Source organism: Megascapheus bottae, chromosome 20 (assembly GCF_031878675.1).
Source record: "Megascapheus bottae isolate mThoBot1 chromosome 20, mThoBot2.hap1, whole genome shotgun sequence".
Lineage (NCBI taxonomy): Eukaryota > Metazoa > Chordata > Mammalia > Rodentia > Geomyidae > Megascapheus > Megascapheus bottae.
Window position 1 is genome coordinate 10025600 of NC_143528.1, and position 23690 is coordinate 10049289.

At 42.7% G+C, this 23690-nt stretch overlaps 1 protein-coding gene across 1 annotated transcript in view; it reads right to left on the reverse strand.

The window, feature by feature from the left end:
- Window positions 1-20740, reverse strand: part of Nrg1 (neuregulin 1) — a 995737-nt gene extending 974997 nt beyond the window's left edge. Inside the window, exon 1 of the mRNA XM_090353942.1 lies at window positions 19966-20740. Coding sequence (XP_090210068.1) covers window positions 19966-20740 — 775 coding nt within the window. The remainder of the gene's footprint in view (window positions 1-19965) is intronic.
- Between the last annotated feature and the right edge of the window lie 2950 nt (window positions 20741-23690).

Consider the following 23690-nt stretch of genomic DNA (forward strand, 5'->3'; position numbering starts at 1 on the left):
CACTAAAGTTACCTTGTAGTGGAAAAGTATCATTACTTAAGAGCTTACTTCCTGCCTTTGTGGGAATTCCCTACTGAATTTTTGACTGTGGAGGAATTCACAGGTGCCTGATAGAATAGGCAGAAGACAACTAGAAAGTGGGAGTGTCTGGGCATAATGAGAAATTAGAAATGAGACAAACAAAATGACCATGTCTGAATACAGCAGAAGAGCACAGTAGTTCTCTTTGTGTTTTTTTCTCTCAGTTAATCAGAGAACCTGATTTATCATTTTCAGGGAAAATCACACCCTCCAAATCAACACTTCAGGTATGGATGTAATAATGCTGAAAATTTTCCTTTTTCCCTCATTTTTCCCTCACAGGCTCAATTGGTAGCAGAATGTTTACCTTCTTTCCAGCTCCAAAAAATGAGGAAATTAATCAAAAAACAAGACAAAAGGATACCTTGAGGAGTCTTTTGCCTGCTTAAAAGAATAATGCAGCCTACATTAATGCCCACAAAACTCTGCACTCTGCCCTAATGAAAGCTCTTCTAATTCTGTACAATAGTCTTTTACTTTGGGAGGTGGAAGGGAAAGTACAATAAATGCAAAATACTGTGTAGGTGCTATGCAAAAGCCACCGAAATATGACTTCTATCTCCTACCCAAGAACAAGCTAGAAAACAAGGCACATCCATACACACTCATGTACTACTATATGCATCATGGGTATCCAGTAAACAGGAAAAGGAATAATACTTGGACAGCCCTAGAGGCTTAGAGATAGGGGGAAAGCATTTATTTTTCAGTCTCATTCTTAGCTTCCTGTAGGTTACCTGCTGGGTAGAACAGAGTCTATATCACTTTCATACCAAGTTGGCCAAGTTTTGATAATGCCCAGATCTAGAACTTCTTGAAGTACTACTTTGAGTGCTTGGAGTACTACATTCAGTGGACTTCTTACATTTCCAACCTCATTTATCCTGGGTCTCTAGATCAGATTAACAGCTCATTCACCAAAGTCTTATTACCATTGCAGGACCCAAAATCTCTGGATATTTCAGTGATGCCCCGTACTCATATAGTGGGAACATTTGGTGTACATGCATGCACCTAAGGTACACAGAAAGCAAAAGGTATGCTGAACCATCCCTTGGGACTCAAGTCTTTCTGTGCTTGACCACAAGCAAAGAAAGAAAGTCCAGTGAATGACAGCCTGGTTAGGTCATGTGACCAGCTCTCCTAGCACATGGAGAAGCATACTAGAAGATGGGCCAGAAAGAACCCAAAGAATTCCCTTATTTATTCTACCTCTAAGCCCTATAAACTCCTGAAGTCTTGTCTCTGTGACCTAGAATTATTTCAAACATCCATAAATCCATTGCAATCCAGAGGTGCTGATAACACCTAACAGAAAAGGAGTTGTTTTGCTAGCAGTTCTCCTGAGACACACAAGAGGCTCCATTAGCACCCACGACAAAGTTGATAAAGGGGCTAGGCAAAACCTTATAACATAGAGACCTTGTTAGACTGTATGTGGCATACACTTTGCAATCTAGAATGCAGGAGGCTAAAGCAAAAGAATGACAAGTCTGAGGCCAAACCAGCCTTATTGAAACACTGTGTCAACAGATTTAAAAAAAAATACAAACCTTGACTTACCATCATATCCAGTCAAAGCACGGCTCCTGAGACATGGAAAGAACTGTGGTATTAGTAGACAAAATAATAGAAAAGGACCAAAAAAAAGCACCAAGAAATACAGGTGAGCAAGTGCAGGTGGTAGAAGTGGTCGCCACTGTAAATACAAAGGCTTCAATATTTTTCCCCTCTCATTTCTTTTTTTTTTCCATTTTTTGGTCAGTCATGGGGCCTGAACTCTGGGCTTGGGCACTATTCCTGAGCTCTTCAGCTCAAGGGTACCACTCTACTCCTTGAGCCACAGCACCATTTCTGGTTTTCTGGTGTTTATTTGGAGATAAGGCTCCCGTGGACTTTCATGCCTGGACTGGCTTTGAACCACAATCCTCAGATCTCAGCCTCCTGAGTAGCTAGAATTATAGGCGTGAAGCACTGGCACTTGGCTTCTCACTTCTTTTAAACAGTGCTAGAAACCTCATGAGTTAAACTCATTATAACTACTTAGAATAAATTTTGGAGTCCTTTATTCAAGGAGAAAAATGTCATTTTTTAAAGGGCAGTTTATTTTCAGTTTCCTGCATATTATCAAACTATATGATTTCTTTTTAATTTAAACATTTGTAGAGAAAGATACTTAATTGCTCCCGAGAGCTCTTGATCACTCAGTGCTATGAAAATTTGGAAATCTCCCCTATGCTCAAAAGCTACTTGTTCCTGCCCACTAATTGTGCAAGGTAACTTTATGGATTCATTTATATTAGAAGTGTCAATTCATGTCCTACAATGGAGAGTCATTTTGCTGTAGTTATGGTAGGCTTTTATTGTTTCTTCTTTCCCCCAAGTCTCACTGTAGAGTCAAAAAGAGAGAGAGAGAGAGAGAGAGAGAGAGAGAGAGAGAGAGAGAGAGAGAGAGAGAGAGAGAGAGAGACTAAAACTCAGATTAACTCCTAACTCCTAACTCTTTTTACTTCTAGAAACTACTTCAAGAAAATGGGCTGAGAAAAGACCCTGGCTGAGCTGGCAGATTGCAGCATGTGAACACCTAAAATCAGAGTGAATTCTTTCTCAGCATTATATCTGTAGTACTAAGTACAAGGTTAGGCTTATAGCAAATGTTCAAAGTATATTTATTGAATAAATGTCTATGAATACAGAGGTGAACATCCATACTATGTCAAATACTTTGTCCTTGCCTTTTAATGTTTTATAGTTAAGAATTTCAAACAGTGAAAATCCATAAGACATTTCTGAGAAAAGGTCAGGACACACTTAAATTAATAGCTTTATATGAAGTTATAAGATATGAAACTGTCAGTGGAAAGCAATGATGCAATGAATATACAGGTGATTTGGCTTATTGATTGAAGATCCATTTGTTTCTTTGATATATATCCACAAAGTATTACAGATCTATTTAACCAGAAAAATCACCAGAGTAAAAAAGAAAGGCACTTGGGGCTTTTGACTATAATTTCAACTACTCAAGAGGGTGAAATTTTAGGATTGTGGTTCAAAGCCAGTCTAGGCAGAATAATTCAGGAGATTCTTGAAATAATCAGCAAAAACAACAAAAGCCCAAAGTGGAAATATAAGGTAGATCACCAACCTTGAGCCAAAAGCACAAGGAAGTAAAAGAGGCCCTGAGTTCAAGCCAGTACAGAAAAAATAAAATAAAAATAAAGAACCCATGTTTACATCCTTAAGTACTGGCCCCTATAGGCTTTCTACCTTTCCTGTTGTCATCACCATGACTAGCAGCTACTATAGCATAAAATTACAGGTTTAGAAATGAATGCTGCTCACCACTCACCCGGCTTTGTCCCTCAGTTCTGTTGGGGACTAATTTACTCTGGGCTAGGACAAGATTTAAGTAAGCTGAAGAATCTTAATTACTTTCATTAGGACAGATAAAAGTCAACCAGACCTCTGGGAGTGGCCAGAAAATTCCTTTGATCTGTTCAGAAATGTCTAAGAGCCAAATAGATTAGTGTGGTATTGTAAAAGGATTTCTCAAACCAACAGCTCAGAGATGTTATTCCTTGTAAATAAATACAACTACTAAAATACCTCATCTAGAAAATAAAGAAATATACAGATGAAGAAAACAGTCAAATTATATGAATTATTTTTGAGGACTACTGTATCTACTTAATAGCATTACAACAGGAACGTGAATTCTAATTCTTTTCCAGCCTATAATCCAGAAATATTAGTAAGTCAGATAAATATATAGTATGCCTGGAGATTGCAATAGCTGTACTGGTTGGTCCCTATTCAATGTGAACAATATAAAATGAAAACAACAATTATAAATGAAACTAAAGACATACTGAAAAAAACCAAAGACATAAATGAATAAAAGACATGGGGTAAAGAGCTCAGGGACAACACCCAGCTCAGGGATAGGGCGATAGTCTTGAGATGAAGAGCTCAGGGACAGTGCCCAGGCCTAGTTCAAGCATATGATCCACAAAGAAAGGGGAGGGTAAATGCAGGTTGTTTCTAATGACAGAATTTAAGCAAATTAAAGTGAGTCTTCTATTTTCTCCTACTATAACAGAAATTATATTTCTTCCAAGATAATGGTGGAGATACATTTTTTCCCATCCAAAAGGAATCCAGAAACAAATCCTTTTCCATCTGATGAGATACTTTTGTGAAGCTTTTATTATGTCCAGTAGCAAGTGTGCCTGGTGGTTTGTACAGAAGCTATCCACAGAGGGGCAAGTATCTGTTATTGATAAGACTCTGCTCTCTGCTTCCAACTCATGACAAATCAATGAACACATTTCTGTGAACAGTTCAAAACACTCTGAATCAAAAATGAGACCACCTTCACAGTTATGCCTTCAATTAACACACTCCCTAGAGATCTTCTCAGTGTGGCCCAGCAAAAGTGTCTCCTTTGCCTACACATCTGTGGGATGTGATGGCTGGATACGGGCCAGGCATGCATGTGTCCTTTCTCCCCAACTGTATTAGTAACTCTTCCCATTTCTCCATCTCCCATGGCACAACCATCAATCCTAGAGCACCAGGAGTAGAACAGGAACTAATTGGTATTTCTGAATGATGAAGAGCAAGAAGAAAATACCACATAATTTAGAAGGGTTGTCACCTATGGTACACTTCATTTTTTTTAATCTAAGAACCTGGCAGAGGAAGGCTGCATTTCACATTAGAAGTAGTTTCTATTAAGCTGAATTTGGTTCTAAAGTTCAGCATCATCACAAACATGTCTGTTTATTCTGGGTAAGTTTCACAATTGCTGTGGAAAAGCTTCACCTTTCAAATGGGTATACCAATGACAAACTCTGGATTATTATAAGGATTGGACAGAAAGAGCCTCACACACTGAAAAAACCCAAGTCATTCACAAGGAGAAGATAGAAAATATCACCACTTCTTTCCTTCCTTCCTTCCTTCCTTCTTCCTTCCTTCTTTCCTTTCTTTCTCCCTTCCTCATGTCACAGAAAGTTTGGTTTTCATCATACTCAATTCTACAAAGACATGCTAAATGTAAACTTTCTGCTGTCAGCCTAGTTCCACAGGGCACAGCACCCCACAAGATGGGAAGTCACCCTACGTTCCTGAGCTTTAGGGAGACATCTGAACAACCACCCTGCCCTCCAGTTGGGTAAATGAAGCCTAGAAGATAAGTGTTTTCCCTACCTCTATGTGTATTGGATGGTTGTATTTGTAGTCATTTGGGGACAGAGCGACTTCGACGTCCCTTCTCATGGGTACCTGCTCCAACTTGTCACTGCTAAGACTTTGGTGTTTTGCCACAGAATCTAGATTTTCTCCTCTACCTCTCCAGGGCAATCTCTCTGGTCACATTTCCTCAGCCTTCCCAGAATCTTACTCCCCTCCAGGGAGGGGCCTGCTGCTCTTCAGATAAGGATCCCTACAGTGTGCTTCAGAATTGCTCACTCTGTGCCATGTCCCAGAACCCACCTGGAAAGAGCATGTTATCATGTCACTCTTCTAAAAAATGCCTCTTTTTCTCTCCTTCCTTTCCTTGTCTCCTCCCCCACCCCTTTCCCTCTCTCTTTTCTCATATTCTCCTTTCATTTTCTGTAGCTTTTCCACTCTCCTCCTTTTCCTATCCTGTCCTCTCTTCTCTCTTCTTCTTTCTGTCTCTCTCTGTCGCTCTCCATTTCTGTCTCTATCTCTGTTTCTGTCTGTCTGTCTACTTCTTTCTTTCTTGCCTGCTCCTGGCTACAGAGCTGATCTCAACTGAGCCTGCACAAACAATCTATTCCCACTAAGGGTCTTGTTGGTTGTAAACTACACTAAAGGAACTTGTCTATGAAAGTAGCCCCTCTCAACCTTCAATGAGCATCAAACACACAGGGAGAACAGTGTGTGTTGAGGCAATCCCAGAATCGGCAGCCTTCATTCCTTAAATCACACTATAAACTCAGCACTCCTGAAGCATTCTCTCAGTGGGCAAGGACTCATCTCTAGAGGAGACATACTGTCCTCATTTAACAAACACAAAACTGAAAAAGATTATTACCATCAAGCAATGTCACAAGCAAAGAAATGAGATCCAAGAGCTAAGTCTTGGCCCACTCCAGGTTTTCCGAGTGGGCCTCACCATCTTTTCATTCCCTCAAGTGTTATATGTATTGTTTTCAGAATAAGAAAACTTGTTCACATAGACCTTGAGAGACATAAAGACCAGTTTGGCCACAACCACACGTGCTCGTTGTAGATGGTTGCAGATGTGGGTTTGTCCAAGGGCATCTGACTCTCAGAACATGACCCTGTCCTCGTGCACCCAAGCACCCACATGTATACCTTTTCAAACGTCAAAAGGAAAGTCTGTCTGTGGCATTGGATAAGCTGCCAATGAGAAGCAAGATAACATCCCAAAGGGCAAAGCGAGAATTCCAGCAGACTGACTACGTGGTTTTGAAAGCCATGATTCTACCAGAGTAGATCAAATGACCTGAATGCAAATAAAGGTTCTTCCTCCCAGCAGCTGAATGACCTTTAAAGTTCTGCAAACCTTCTGAACCTTGAATTAAAACTAGAATAAAATGATATACTTTGTAAGATGGTATTAAGGAATAAATAAGCTAAAATATGTTTTAAAAAAGTTCTACCTGTAATAGGAACTCAAAAAATTCTGTCTCTTTTCTTCTCTATTTTTGGATTCTTTTACAGAGAATCTTCAACTTTATTAGGTGGGAGGGAGAAAAAAAAGCTAGAATACAAGAGCTCTTAAATTGGGGCCTACAACAAATTCACCTGGAGACTGAATCTTCAAAATGCAGCTTCTCAGAACAACTCCTGGTCCAAGAGATAAGTGTCTCCAAAAGGCTAGACAAGGAATGCACATAGCATACTCTAATATGCAACTCATTTTGCAAGCTACACATTGGTGCAAGATCAGAACATCTGATGTGAAAAAAGGACACATTTGTGGCTTCTTCAGGGCTGCCTGCACTGAGAAGCCTGAGGCTGAGGTCAGAGGCCTCAGCATGTTTCTTCCTTTTTTTTTTTTTTGAGAGAGAGATTTCTTTTCTATCCTCTTCCTCATTTCCTTTCATGTATTGAACTTAGGAAAACCCAATGGAAAAATACCTTCCCCTGAAAGCATGATACATAGAAAGTAAAGGAGAGCAAGGAAGAACTCTAAAATTGTTCTTCCCCTAATGACGATGGTTCAGCTCCGTCTGCAAATAATGGCTATGAATGTATCAATTCAGTAGCTTACAAAGCAATGAAAAGTTTCATATAGACAGGAAACAATACAGTGAGAATAACTTTGAATTTCTCCTGGTCATTAAAATGCTCCATCATAGCTTCAGATATAAAGCAACTCTTGGGGTCAGGAGCACGGCCTAGTGGTAGAGTGCTTGCCTAGCACACCTGAAGCCCTGGGTTCAATTCCTTGGAACCATGCATTCTCTTATAGACATTGGGTTACTTCAGTTGTTTGACTGTTGTGACCAATGATGCTATAAGCATGGATATATTTATATATACATATATATAGGATTTGCTTTTGCTTTTTGCTTTTTGCTTTTTTTTTTTTGCTAGTCTCCCAGAGCTTGAACTCAGTGCTTAGACACTGTCCTGGGGCTTTCTCAAGGCTACCACTTGAGCCACAGCACCACTTCTGGCTCTTTCTGTGACATTTTCAGCATAGAAATCTTGTATCCTCTGTGCCTCTTCATTGCCTCTTCTAAATCTCATTCTTATCTCCTCACTACTTATTCCTCACCCTACTTAGAGACTGAGGCACCCTACCTTCCTCCTCTCTGTCCTACCAAAACTGCCTCTTTTCTCACCTCAATGAGATCTTCCTGCTGTCTTCAGACTTACCAAGCTAGGCTCTTGGGTTACCCCTAGATGTTTTGCTACTAAAGCACAGCACAGTTGTGATTAGATGTTCTATTATTCTTTGTTAACTGTTTTGTCTGTCTGCCTACGAGTTTAGAGTAGGCCATGGCTAATCTCTTCATCATTGTCATCCCAGAAATCAACCTATCTATAATAAATGGCCAGTAAATAATTGTTGATTAAATTAACAAGCAACTTTCCTGTTTATCCTTTTCTATTAATTACCAATATTTGTTAAGCAATCTCAGGATTCTTACAATTTCTTTAGGTAACAACCTAAAGCTGCCTACATCTCAGAGGATGGGAAAAAGATTTAGAGGACACATAAAACCATTGAAAGAAGATGAAGGGTAAGTTAGTGAAAAACTTTAACAGTATTTTAATAGATATGTCCCTTACTGACTCACAGGTAAGAAAATGCTGTAAGGTACTCTTTGGCCCACCTCTCAAGAGTCTTACAAAGATATGACCTATAAAATCCTGTGACAAGATAACACAAGAACACAACAAATGCATGATTGGTCTTGATACTGTATACATACATACCTCCTGTCTCTGAAATAATGAACTAAAGTATTTCAAAGGCATTTATAACAATAACTGATATCAATGTACACAGCTTCAAAAGTATTAACTGTCTCTAGCTAACTGCTAAGAATTGGCTACTTCTCCTCTAGGGTTGTACCCAACTAACTCTCAAATCACCCATAATTCCTGCTCACAGGAAGTAGGTGGAGGAGATTGGTTCCTGAATCATTTCCATGGTCTTTTCAATAGTATTTTAAAGATAAATACTACTGACGACACGATGGCAGTTATTTCACAAGGTACTGGAAATAAAGCTACTGGAGAGTTTAATAAAAGTGATTAAAAATAGTGAACAACTCATCAATACATTTAATACACTGGGTAGGTTTAACTTAACAATTTTGCTTTTACAGGCAGCTTTATCACCCATTTTTTAATTTATCCTACTAAGAAAAAAAGTGTACACCATGAAACTCAATTAAGTCAACAGTGATAAAGTCTGAGAGTATTTTCTCCACAGTCCCTATATCAAAATGATTTGTTAAACACGGAGCTATAAAAAGCATCCTAACATGCCAGTGAAAGATGTAGCCAATGTGACCTGACCCTCTGCATTTTCAAAGATATTAAATGAAACCAGACGTAGTTGAGCACTCAACCTTAAAGATGCATTGCAAAACTCACCCATAAAATGGTAAGTGTAAGGAAGAGTGTTGTTAATGTGCTATTTACCCACAATAAACACAGATGTGTTTTATGTTCTGCTCTACATGTAGCTATTGGGCTCTCTTGCTGTACTGAGGCAGCAGAAAACAAATGTGTCTGCTTTTCAGACGCTAGGTATGCCATCAAAAACAGAATGTCCAACATAAATTTGAACAGCACATTTTCACATTAGTAATCTGGCCAAAAGCTGAGTTCCTGCTCTGTCCCAGGTGTTACAAAGGTTTTAGAGAAAAGGAAAGATGAGATTATCTGACGAGAATGTAAGATAATCTGTCCACTCATTGAACATTAACAAACTATTGCTTTGGGGCTGTGAATATTTCAGATTACCCATTTTACTAAAGCTATCCTAGCATACCTAATACATTTACAATGAAAAAGGAAGCATTACAGAGCAAAAACAATATAGAACACACATCAGTAGTCATATTAATACTAATATCAATACTGATATAGATATTAAAAAGACATTCTTTTACTGCCTGTTAAAAAAATGGATACATGTTCCGTACAGAAGCTAGAAAATACGAATTGAAAACTGAAGGAAAATGTCAAATATCAAACATCAATGATCCCAATACTGATGTTACCATTTTGTTATAGAGAGCTCTACATTTATCGTAATCATATTTCTTCTACAACACAATTTTACTGAGGCTTAAACTCAGAACCTGAGGCTCTCAATCAGCTTTCTTGCTCATGGTTGGCACTCTACCACTTGAGCCACGCCTTCAATCCAGCCCCTTGCTGGTTAACTGGAGATGAATTCTAGTGAGCTATTCTGTCCATGCTGCCTTTATTCTTTGTTCCTCCAGACCATGATCATAGTTTTCTTTTCAGTATCTCTATGTGCAGGGGTGATGAGGTTCTGCTTAATATGCTTAAACTGAGGTGTTTGTAAACAACTGGGATACCTGATAAGCAGCTGGATCTGTGAATATCAAGCCCCAAAATAGGATCTGAGCTTGAGCTAAAGATGGAAGAGCCCCAAGTTATCAGCAAATGTAAAACCAAAACTAGTGCCATGTTCATGATGTTAAAATCCTACTCCAACAGCTTGAATCTTCACTGAATGACAAATGACTGATGTTCCTTGTTCAAAATTGTTTACATTTGTAGATTCATCTATTTGTCATGCTTTATCATTCAAAAGTAACCTTCGCTCTTTAAAAAGACAAAACTGGTGCACAGAAATAACTGCTAATAGTTTAGACAGTTTAACAAAAAAGCAATGTAGGTCCAAAGATTTGGTAGCATTTTCCTCATTTACAGCTGTCTTTCTCCGCTCTCTCAGATGGCTTGCGTTCTACAGCTGTTTTTTTTTTCTTTTCCAGAATTATGTCTCTTAGAAAAACATGGAAATGAGAAGGAAAAAGGTGGTAAGGGGAGAGAAAAGCTTTGGTCTAGGAGTACAAGTGTTTTTTATATGGGGGCATTTCTGAGATAAGTACTAGAGATGGTTTTTGTCAACCTGAAAAAAGCACCTTAATTCAGCTTTCTCATTTTGTATATTAAGATATTGGTAAATAAAAGCTGTCACCCTGTCTTCACTGAGTTACAAAGCTGGTAGTGGAAAGAGTCTCCTTATTCCGAGGCTAAGATACTTCTCACTTGTGAATACGATAAAGATACTGCCAGGCAGGAGTCTGCCCACAGGAATGGTGCGGACTGTGGGGGAAGGCAAGACACACATCACAGAGAAAACTTTAAAAATATATAAGCTGTGAAAAGCACAAGATGACATGAAGGAAATCTGCAAGAATGCCACCTTTAAAGTCTGCTGCAACAGCTAGTGAGAGCTTTGCTGGTGGGAGTCATGGCTAGGAAAAATCATGGAAATGGGAGGTTGTGAGCTGCCCCTGAAAGGAGGGAGTATTCAGAAAAAGAGATCCAGGCAGAAGCCTGGCCTAAGTAAGAATAAGAGGGCTAGGAAATCACACATGCCCTGGCCACACAGCAGCTCAGCTGGACTAGACTAGCACGTATCCATATGTAATTTTTAAGAAGACAAGGCTTGGCTTGCCCTGAGGGAGGCACCTAGGCTCAGGATCTGCACTCAGTTATGGTGACGGCACAAGGGAACTGTTTAGGAAGTAACAGCAGAGTGGCAGTATGACTCAGAATCCAGTGCAGTAGCTGATAGAAGGAAACAGGAGACCAGAGAAGAATGCAGACAGGGAAAGAAAGGGGAAAAAAACTGGGGAAAGTATTAAATAAATAGCATCCATTAAAATATTCTGATACTGTTCTGCAGGTACCTTTCTGAACTACATTGATAGGACTATAAATAGCAAACAGCCAGGCACCAGTGGCTAATTCCTGTAATCCCAGCTACTCAGGAGACTGAGATCTGAAGATCATGGTTTGAAGCCAACCAGAGAAGGAAAATCTATGAGACACTTATCTGCAGATAACCTGCCAAAAGCTAAAGGTGGAGCAATTGTTTAAGTGGTAAAACATCAGCTTTGAGGGAAAAAGCAAGCCTCAGTGCTGACACAAAAATAAAAAACAAAAACACAAATGAATAATAAATTTGGTTAAAGACTACTTTCTGTTTATTCTATAAACAATTCATTGCTTTCTTAAACATTTTACTCTTTATTATATATGTATATATAAATATATCCATGCTTATAGCATCATTGGTCACAACAGCCAAACAATTGAAGTAACCCAATGTCTATAGGAGAATGCATGAAGAAACAAAATATGGCATATACATATAACAGAATGTTAGTCAGCATATGAAAAGAAGAAAAACCTGATCCAAACTACAACATGGATAAACCCTAAAGACACTATTCCAATTAGACAAGTTACCAGCAGACATAGTCATAAAGACAGAAAACTGGACTGGTTGTTGCCAGAAGAGGGAAAAGCAGATGGGGAGTTAGTGTTTTCATGGCTACAAAATTTCATTTTGGGAAGTGAAAAAGTTCTGTAGATGGATTGTGGTAATGGCTACACAACAAAATGAATATTTGATACCACTGAATAGTACAGGTAGAATTAGTTTAAATGGTAAATTTTATATTTTCACAATTTAAAAATGACTCCCTGCCAGAATAAAAGTATATTTCAACTAGCACTGTAAGGACAGAAAAGCTTCCCCAGGAAGCTAATCCCAGCATTCAGAAGGTGGAGGTTCCAAGCCAGCCTGGGCTACATAAGGAGATTCTGCCTCAGAAAATGAAAAACAGAAGAAAGAAAAGGAAACGAGAGAGAGAAACGGAAGCAAGAAAGAACAAAGGATAAAGGAAAAATAGAAGAGAAGTAGAGGAGAAAGAGGGATGAACTAGGGAAGGGGAGAGATAGAGGAAGAAAAATAGGGGAGAGGAGAGAGGAGGGGCAAGGAGAGAAGAGAGTTGCAGAGGGGAGGAGAGAGGAGAAGAGATGAGGGGGAGTGAAAGGAAGGGGAAGAGGGAGTGAAGGGAAGAAAAAAGAGGACAGAGGAGGGGAGGAGAGGGGAGGGAAGAGGAGAGGAGACAGGGAAAGAGGAGAAGAAAGGGGAAAGGGAAGGAAAAAGAAGGAGAGAGGAGAGGAGGGGGAAAGAGGGGAGAGGAGAAGAAAAGGGAGAGGAGAAGAAATGGGAGAGGTGAGGGTAGGAAAGAAGAGAAAAGAGGAAGAGGAGGAAAGGGAAGAGGAGAGCATAAGGGAAAGGAGGAGAGGGAGACTGGGAAGGACAGAGAAGAAAAGAGTAAAGGGAAGGAGAGGGGTGGGCTAGGAGAGCCGAGAAGGGGAAAGAAGGGGAGAGGAGGAGAGGCTGACTGCATTTCAGAGGAAGACAATGAAGGAAAGAGATGGCTCTGGCGGCAAAGAGGAGAACCTGAGCATCAACAGGGCTGTGCCATGGCAGGACAATGAACACACATACTCTATGCCAAACCACTCTGTTCTGGCAGTCACCTTGGGGTTCTAACTGCCAGAATCTGCTCTCAGGGGCAAAATCTAATGACAAATTCTATGGGACATAAACACAGTCCTCTATTTCCTATTGAGTAGAGGGCCAGAGGTGGTGAAGAGGCTCCTTCCTGGGGGCGGGATGGAGGATGGGGGATGTGGCCCCTGTATGGGTCACTCTCCAGATAGGAGGCCCTCATCTTCCATCCTACCTCCAGGGCCAGCTGGGACAGAGAAGGAAAAGGTCTTCATTATTTCCCAGAGCCCAAAGGCCATGTGCCATTCGTATCTGTTGCAGAATCCAAAACTGACATATTTTTTAAGTGAAAGAAAGAAAAGTAAGCAAAAATACAGGCAGTGCCTTTCCACCTTCAGTTGAACAGAACACGAGGTCAACATGAAACTCAGTGCTGAGCTGGTGACACCCAGCAACTGAGGGGAAAATGTAGCATTTACGGACACTGACATCAAGCGTCCAAGATGAGCTGAGAAGACTTGGGAATATACCTGCTCAAAAAGGTGGGAGGGATTCCTTGACTATTCAAAATTGTTATGTGCCTTCAAGTATTTACTACACTAGACTGTAAATTATACATCAAATAAAAATGGTGCAAAAATCTTTTCAGGAGAAAGAACTTGGGAGACAGTCTATAACCCTTCTCTGAAGGACAAAAGTCAATCCAGACTGGCAATTCTGGCTGTAAAGAAGGCAAGGCCTACTTCCTTCCACCTCACCAAATTTGTCACCTAAAGAAAAAGAATCCAAAAGATATTATTTTCTTAATTAAACCTCGATCAATGATTACCATCTGTATAACTGCCCAGGGTATTCCAGTCATTTATCATTTAATTGCTAGTGGATATTATATTTACACATAAAATATAAACTGTTATCTCTCAAAGAGGTAAATAACAAAAAGGTATACAAATTCAATGAACAGTCATTCTAATCATCTGGTTTTCCTTGACTCATTCTTTATCTTCCTTTGCCTTAATGGTAGCTTCCAGATTAGGGACAGTTTCCATTTAGGGCAACATGCATATAAGGGCTTCCCAAATTCAGCAGCTCCACTCTACCCCCTAGAATCTTGATTGTGCCTACAACCCAACCTCTATTCCCATATCAGGCAGGTTCCCTCATGGCATTCCCATGTTCTGGGCTCTGCTTGGCTCACATATTCTGATGCAATGAAACAAAGGAAGGATGACCAAAAGCAATTTCCTCTTGTAGATTCTCTCAGCCCATCCTGACCTCCTAAATCTAGCCAACAGCTCCTCAATCTGCACCACTCTGAGCTGTTTGCTTACAGTTCCCAGCACTGCAGGGCAGGCATCCAAAGGCAGAGCTTTGGGCTTTGGGGGAAAGGCTCTGAACTAGAGGCGCAATATGCTTGCTTTCTGTGTCCTCACTGGATGGACAAGGAGCCAATCAGGATCTCTAAGACCATGTGTATATGTGGCCCTGTGATCTCAGACCTCTATTTTCCAACAGACTTGGGCCCAGGCATCTAAATTGCAAGATGTCAATGAAGGTTAGTCAATGTGATAAAGGACAGCCAGCCTGTATGTACAAACCAAGATCCATTCATGTTTACCTTTGGCTTCCCTTGCAGTGTTTTCAGAAGGGAAGTAAAGATGTAGAGGACACACAGAAGGCCTATGTCAGGCCCTTCTGAGTACCAGGACATTTGTTCATGGTCCATCCAAGCTGTGTATAAATGTCTTCTTTTTATTTTTAGTTTAGATATTATGAAACTTTAGGCATAATTTTACTAGATCCAAAAGGGGTGAATCAAGGTTAGGAATCTGTTTCCTAGGAAACTATTTCCCATAGGGAAAAATTTCCTAGTTCTCTTATGGAAGATCAAAAATAATGTAAATTACCCCTCTCTCTCTCTCCCTCCCTCTCCCCCCGCACTGTCTGCAAGGCTAAGCAATATTGAGGGGGAGGGGGAGATCTTAACAATTGGATCTGGGCCAAGCAGAAACTAATCAACGCATTTTTAACTCTGAACTTCACTTTTTTTCTTTTATCTGCTTCAACCTGTACAGATCATTATTTGGGAGATGGAAACTCAAAGAAGAAGCAGCAGGTTTGCTAACGTTCATGGCAACATGAACAATGTAGGCAACATGAAACACCCTCTCAACAGGGGCAATCAAGAGATGCTTAGTGACACTCATCAGGATTCTACATAATCTCAACTAATCCAATGTTACACTTAAACAAGACTCATCACTAAGCAGCTGTCCAAGTATTATGAAGTGGATGGAGGGGAGGGGAGGACTGGGAGCACTCTATCTAAGGCTTACATCCTTCCATCATGTTGCTTTAATTGTACTTAACTTCATGATCATTTAAGAGCACAGGATATCTAAACACAAGAACAAAGTTAGAGCATTTGCACTTGGACTGAAAACTCCACAATACCTATTTCTTTAACTTAGAGATAAGGGCATTAGAAATTAGCTTTTGCTTCTCTATGAAAACTTTGACTAAGTCATATCACACATTTTTATAATAAATTTCTTGACTCAGTAGGAGCATTAATTGAACACTTTCTTGTTTGTATTATCATTCATTTATATAAAACTAAACTAAATATCCATTCTGTAAGAGCTAAGGAGATGCTGTTTCCTAGATCATTTAAGTCTATGAAAAACCAACCATAAAACCTATGAATTGCTAAATACTAAAAGCAGGTACTTACTTGAAGGTCTCTGGGCATTTGGCAGTTAATAAATTGTTACTGAAATGTAAAAATAGGCTTTAAAATATGTTGTGTTTATAATTAAGTAAAAAACAACAGGAAGAAAATGAGTATTGAAGCAAGGGAGATTTCCTGAACAATGAATAGATTATATTTGACAAGGGCAATAACCTGCCCAATCACGTCTTTTGCTCTCATTTGCTATAAATATACAGGCCAGGGGAAGCAGAGCTTATTGTTTTGATCCTCGGGGTTATTTAAGCTTCCCAGTCTTAGCTAATGCATTAAGACATATGGTAAAACTTTCCCTAGATTCAAAGGATTTATAGATCTCCCACAACTGATGAGAATTATCCCCTAGTGCTTATAAAAATCATCTAGCTTAAATACTTAAATTCACTCCTGAAAATATTTTTTGTCCTAAAGAGTTCTTTTCCCCCCAAAAAAAGAGTTTTCCCAAATGACTTATCTTGGTCTTATTTTGTTAACGTCAGCTCAATAAATACACATATAGTTTCTTTTCTTGACACAAGTAAGTTAAATCCAGTTTAGATTTTTTTTTTTTTGACAATCAAGATTTATACAGTTTACAGAAAGCAGTCACTTTTTGCCTGGGAAATTAAATCTACATGTGTATTCATGAAATATAGGCAGTAAAGCTACTTCTACTTTAGTATGGCTTTTATTAAAAATAATTTTCTTCAACACTAACAAATCCCTGGTGCCATTTTTTTTCATACTGGTAACACTATAAGGTCAACACACTTTACTGAACAGTAATTGAGGCTTTGGGAATACCAAGTGCCATTTATTATAAATGCTAGATAGACATAATATATAGAATTATATCCACATAGATATATATATATATACATCTTCATTCTGATAGCAAATGATATGCAGAATATTTACACAGGTTTATGAGAACACAATTTATGCGCATATCTGGCCTTGCTCAGCATTGGCCCAATTCAACATCTGTATTTTTTGCTCCTTTTTTGAAGTCAGTTTCTATCTAGTGGTGCCCACAACGCTTTGACAAATAAAAGTGTGATGCATCAAACTGCGACTTATCTGAATAACAACTTTAATTGAAAAGCAAAGTATTTTTCCTTCTAAGTTTAACATAAACCTAGGAATATTTGTTCAATGAGCAAAAAAAAAAAGCAAAGACTGGGAAGAGTTTAAACAACTGTAATGGAAGTATAATTTATTCACACTTCAACTATTTTTTTTAAAAAAAAAGCTCTACCATCTTGTCTTTCTAAAACACATCAATAGTTTTTGTTTCAAAAGGTCCATTTTTCAAAAGCTCTTTTTTTATACAGACACTACTCCAGAAGTTTCATGAGATGTTGTCAGAGAAGTTTTGTGTGAGCTCAACCCTAATGCCAATCTGTTGAATGTGTAGCTTCTACACTAGTAAGGAACTTGTAGGGAACAGGGAACAGCATTGCAGTAGAAATCCTGAGATGTAGAAACCCTTCCTCTGGGTATGTTACTACAAAATGATTTTTCTCTGTTCCTTCTCCACCTCCAATTACTTTGAGTCTGCACACAATTGTCACACCCTGAGGCAGCTTCAAACTGTTAGGTAAGGACCCTCCATTGTCCTTTCCAAATTCTACTGGTGGCACACACATACACACTCCCACACACACATACCCCCCCCCCTGCCCCGCCGCCATACACACACAGCAGCTTGCTGGGACAAATCAGGTTGTCTTCTCTCTGTGTTTTCCTGATTGTCTGCATTCTGTTGGTCTGGTAGGTTCTGAATGACACCATTAATTGAGACCACATAACCTGGCTAACTCCCAAGTTGTCCATTTCTTCTCCAATACTAGAATAACTACTAGATGGGTAAAAGTGCAAAAGAAACTTGTAGCATGATTTTACATAGTCCTTAGTAAGCCATTTGTTGAGGTGTCGAGTGATATCCTACTTTAAACTACATAATACAAAAATATCAAATACCCAGGGTGAGTACACAAGCACACAAGCCCAGTGTAGTAACTTCATGATTTCTTAACTGACTCAATTATGTGCAGAGAGGTTTTCAATTCATTAAAAGAAAAGAAACCACTCCACTTTAAAATGTATCGATTTACATTTCCTTTGGCACACAAAAGGGCAAAAACTAGCTCCAAGAAAGCTTTTCCCCTTGAGAATGATTCCTGCAACCGACATAGATTTTTTGTGTCCAAGAATCCTCTATACGCTTACAAGAACTTTACACCTGAAGTCTGACATTTGCTTCTAGCAAAAAATAAATAAATAAATAAATAAAGGCATAACTAACTCCCTTGTTAATGCACCCCCAATGTTAACTGCAGTGCTTTTATATTAACTTTCCATCCTGTAGAGTAATGATTCAGATCTCAAATGCTAGAGTCAAAATCCTTCTTGAATTATGGATGAAGAAATATCTGAAACCTGGACTCTGGTGTGGCTTAAAGGTTTGGTTTCAGATTCTTGAACTGCAGTACAAGGGTGTGGAGCTTTCAGATTCCCTAGCCAGACAGCTCCCAGTAGAGCACTCCCCAGGTGTCACAGTGACATCTATCAGCCAGTCTCAGGGAATCCCAACATCACTCAGCTGCCTTCAGCTCTGTCCATAGCATGGTGCAACCTTAACAGGTCTCTCTCTCTCTCTCTCTCTCTCTCTCTCTCTCTCTCTCTCTCTCTCTCTCTCTCTCTCTCTCTCTCTCTCTCTCTCTCTCTCTCTCTCTCTCTCTCCAAGTACATTGGTCATTGATAACAGAAGGGAATAATGGGTGAAAATGTGCTTTCCTGTCCTCAGAACCAAATCAGTAGATATGAATTCACTGCAGGACACAAATGCCACAAGCAGCAACTAGACATTGAAATACTGGGCCATCCCCAGATTCAAATGTTAAAGAACTACCACACTTAGCATCCCAGACAGACTGACTATAGTACCATGCTGAGTTTTGTGAAAATTCAATTTATCTAACCATCCACTAGACAGATACACACAAAACCAAGGGAAAAGGGCTACTCTGCATGTTGGAATTTGCCATGTATAATCATGTTAATTGACAGTTTGAGAAGAAAGGCTGCTATGATGTGATTATGTGGTAACCAGGAACGGATACAGATCTTCGCATCCTCGAAATTATTTTATGAATGGCGTAAACACAATGCTACCTCAGAAATAAAATTGGATTTTCAGCTCATTTCCCAAAGCTGATCATACAAACGCAGACCCGGAAAGAACACGTTTCAGGAAAGGGGTCTGGGGTGCGGGGAAGACTTCTCTTCTGAAATTCAGGGGCTCCAAGGCAAAGCTCCTCAATTTTACGTTCATCTGCTCTGACTCACTGCCCAAACACGCTGCAAACCAAAATAGTGTGAAAACAGCAAAGTCTCCAGATGATTTTTCAGAGGAGAAGAAGAATAAGAAGAGGAAGAGGAAGAGGAAGAGGAAGAAGAAGAAGAAGAGGAAGAAGAAGAAGGAGAAGAAGAGGAGGAGGAGGAGGAGGAGGAGGAGGAGGAGGAGGAGGAGGAGGAGGAGGAGGAGGAGGAGGAGGAGGAGGAAAGAAAAAAAAAGAAAAGCAAGGAAGGAAAGAAGGAAGGGAGGGAGGGTGGGAGGGAGGGAAAGGTCCACTTGATAGTTCTCACAGTCTCTTATCCAGGAGATACAGGTAGCTCCTCTCCATTGGGCATCCGGGAAATCCCAGAACTGCCCTTTCCCTGGCATCCCCTCCCGGGCAGGGGACTCTCCAGACACAAACAATCACTTCCTAGCTCTGGCTGCCACACTGCCCTGGAAGGCGAAGCCCGCCCCCCTCTTTGACAGCGCAGCCCCTACGTCGGGGCTCACGACCCAACAGCGACGAAACCACGGCCGAGTTCAACAATCCACGGGACGAGAAGGTAGCGCGACTCCGCAGGACTCAAAAGTTTCAGGCGGGGCCCCAAACCAGAACCAAACTCGGGGCTCCCACCCACCTCCTGGACAGAGTGGGAGAGGAGAGGGGAGCCCCCCCTTCCCGCGCCCCGCTCCCACAACACGCTGCCCCCGGCAGGGGCCGGCGCGCCCCGCCCGCGCCCCCCGCGCGCCCCGCGCGCCCCGGGCCACGGAGGAAGAACTTACCGCACCGCTTGCACAGCACCCGGCTGACCTCCTTCTTGAGATTCCGGCCGGTCTCGAGAGGGGGGAAAGACGCTCGGAAGGCGGCGGGCGCCCGGCTGCTGCTGTTGGCCAGGGGCTCCATGAAGAAGATGTACCTGCTGTCCTCCTTGAGCCGCCCGCAGGACGGGAAGGCGGGGTGGCCCCAGGCGCCCAGGCGCACGGTGAGCAGAGAGTCCTTCTTCAAGCCCCCGGCTTTCACCGCCCACACCTGGTGCACCTTCACCAGATAGGGCGCCCCCTCTTCTGCCTCCTCTTCCTCCTCCTCCGGGTTCTCCTCCCCGGGGCCGCGGGCGCTGGGCACGGGCTCCGCGGGCCAGGAGGGCGCTGTCCCGTTGGCAGTGGGTAGCGGGTCCTCGGCGGGCGATCCCAGCGCCCCGGGGCCGGCGGCTGGCGCTGGGCGCTCGGCGCCCCACGCCCCTGCCTCGCCCGCCGCCGCCGCCGCCTTCCTGTCGAGTGCCCCCTGCTGCCGCCGCGGCGGGTGCACCTTCCCCTCGATCACCACCGCGGCGCGCTGAGCCAGCTCCTGCACCGAGCCCACGCTGGGCGGGGACGAGTAGCACACCGAGGCCCCCGCGGGAGCCGCCTCGCCGCCCGCCGCCGCCGCCGCGCCCGGCGCCAGGGCCGCGCTCCCCAACAGCAGCAGCGACAGCAGCAGCGGCGACGGGGCTGCGGGGCCCGGGCGCGGGGACCCGGGGCCGGCACTCCCCGGGCGGCGCGGGGCACGTCGCCATCTCATGGTGTGTGTGAGAGAGAGAGGTGCGTGCGGGCTCCTCGGCTGTCGGTTCGGACTCTGCCTGGCTCGGTCGCGCTGCCTCCCTTTTTCCTGCACCCCCCCCCCCAGCACGCCTCCTCCTCCCCCTTACCCTCCTCCTTTTATTTATTTATTGGGGGGAGGGGGCAGTCGGAGAGTTGTTTATGGGAGGAGGAGGAGGAGCAGGAGGTGGAGGTGGTGGGGGAAAGAAATGGGTGGAACCGCAGAAAGGAGAAAAGAAAAAAATAATAATAAAATCAAATGATCAAAGGCAAGGCATAAAGGGGTGGCGAGGGGGGGGGGTTAGGAAAGCCCAGCGCTGCCGCCGCCTCGCTCGCCCGGAGTGGCAGGTCCCCCGCGCCGCTGTCGGGGCTGCCGTCACCGGAGGAGGACGTGGAGGTGGCGGAGCCGCTCCGCGGGTACCCGTCCTTTGTGTGAAACGCCGCTGCGGCGGCTGCCGGGGCCGCGAGCGGGCGGCGGGGCGAGGGCGCGCGGGAGAGAGCCCTGGAGGCGGGGTTGCGTGCCTGGAAATCGCTGGGTGGCCACGGCGGCGGCGGCGGCGAGGGTGGCGAGGGCGGCGGCGCCCGGCGCCTGGCCAGCCTGTTTACCTGTGCTGCGAACTCGCCCCGCGCCTCCCTTCCCCATGCTGATTCCCGAGCCGGGCCCCCCGCCAGTGGGTCCTCCTGGGTCCTTCCCGTCCCCTATGCACCTCCTCCTTCCCTGCTCTGTCGCCCCGATTACTGCAATGGGAGGACGGGCGGCGAACGGGCTGCGGTCCGAGTGGGCTGCGGAGGTTTGCCGGGGAGGGCCAGGCGACGCTTTGGTGAGCGGCGACCTGTTAGCGGGCGCGGGACGCCCACACGCCCTGTGGGGAGGGAGGGCGGGACCCGGGGCCCGAGGGTCCGAGGTTCAGAAAAGTTTTGGGTGAACTGGTTGCTTGATAGCCAAAAGGAGCAACACGTTCATTTAAAAAAAAAATCCATTAAAATAACTTTATAACACGCCTTCGTCCTCCAGGCGCGGGCGTGCGCACGCGCGCGCACTCAGCTCACACCTCTCCACCTCCCTGGCTTTCTCACTCTTTCTCTTCCATCCTCTCTCTCTCTCTCCCTCCCTCCCTCCTTCCCTCCACACACTGTGCCCTTCAGTCTTCAATCTTTTCTTCCAGGCTGTCGAATTCGTTTGAAGAATAGCCTTGCCCAGCAAGGCTTACCTCTGTACCAAGCTTAGGGCAGTTTGTCAACTAATGGTTTCTTTTATGAAAGAAGTTCTTGTGGCGTGGGAATAAAAGATCTCAGGCATGTCATTGGAAGTTAAATATTGTTTCATCTAATTCCACTCCATTTGTCCCCTCTTCCAATCTGCCCTACCAAGTTTGAGAAATTACTTCTAAAATAAGAATCTATCACACCCAGAGATCTTCTTTTCAAGCAGTACCATTCAAGAGAAAGAAGACACGTTGAAGTGTTTCCAAGGTAAATGCTTTGCTCCTTTATGGTGAAAAATATATTCTATGACCTTATAAAGCTGTGCTGTGAGCAATAGATCTACATCGAATACCAAACATTTAAAAAAAAAACACTCCAACTTTTTCATAACTTTATTCTGGAATTGTACAAGTAATTGTGTTTTTTTTGAAAGTATGGCATATAAACTTTCCTAATGTATGTAAAACTAGGGAGATTATAAACCTTGAAGATTTTTGTTCTTGGCATCCTCTAGTTGGTAAGAAAGGAGTGTTTCATTCTCACTACATTTGCTTCAAAGGGCAGAATCTGCATGTTCACTGTGAGTTCCCACATGGGGGAAATCCCTGCCTCTTAGACTCTGATGGATGGCTTGCTAAGAGAAAGATAACCCCACAGGAGCAAAGTAGTATGGCGCTGGCTTTCAATAGGTATTCTCTTGAACCCTGGTGCTCCCAGCTATTTATTGAACATTCTGACATCCAGTCCAACTAGTGTCTCTATTTTCCTTTGGCTCGACCTCACATTTTTTTGAAGCAACTGTAGCCTAGATCACTTTCTCTCTGCCTTTCTACCTTCCGGGCCTTTTAACAATTATCTCTCACTGTGTAGCAAACCCCTCCAAAATCTGATAATATCTATTTATTTAGCTCTGGATTATGGTAGTTGACAGTTAGGACTGAACTTAGCCAAGAGCTTCTGCTCTCAAGACCCTGAACTGAGACAATTCATCTCATAAAGAAGGTGGTCCCATTCTTCAGCAAGCTTAGCCTGAACTTACATGGAGTCACTTGAAGTGTTCCAAGAAAGGCTTGGAACTTGCAAGGTCTTTTGAGGCCCAGGGTCAGAATTAGCATCTCATCCCAGTAGGGCCACTTTTTAAAGTCTCCAGGGTTAGAGGAATAAACTCACCTCTTTGTTGGAGGACTGAAAAATGGTCAGGGCTGAAGGACAGAGAAACAGAAAGCAGAATGCAGGCCACTTCCGCAAATAATCAAACCACCACGGACTTAGGCAGCCTTTCAGAACTCCCATCCCATGAAGCACTTTTAAAACAAGGTGTTACTATGGAACCTAGATTTACCTTGAATTTATGACCCTCCTGCCTCAGATTCCCCACTGCTTGGACTAGAGATATGCATCATGGCTACTCTTTGCCTTTAAACTCCCTAAGCCAGCCAACCCGCAAGGTAGTCCATCAGTCCATCTGCATTCCCTGTCAGTGGTATGCCTCTTCACTGTTGCTTGAACTCAGAACTTTCAGATTTCCTCAAATCCCTCCAAATAAGTTGTAAACTCCTTAGGAAGCCAAGGCCATGCTTGTGTGCTTCCCATCTCAACTTAGTTATATTAAGCACTCAATAAATGTCCGCTAATTAAATATGACTAATGTGGCAATATGCTTTCTATACACCACCCCAACACTGTCACAGAGAGATGAAATTCCAGGCAATAAAAACAACAGCAAA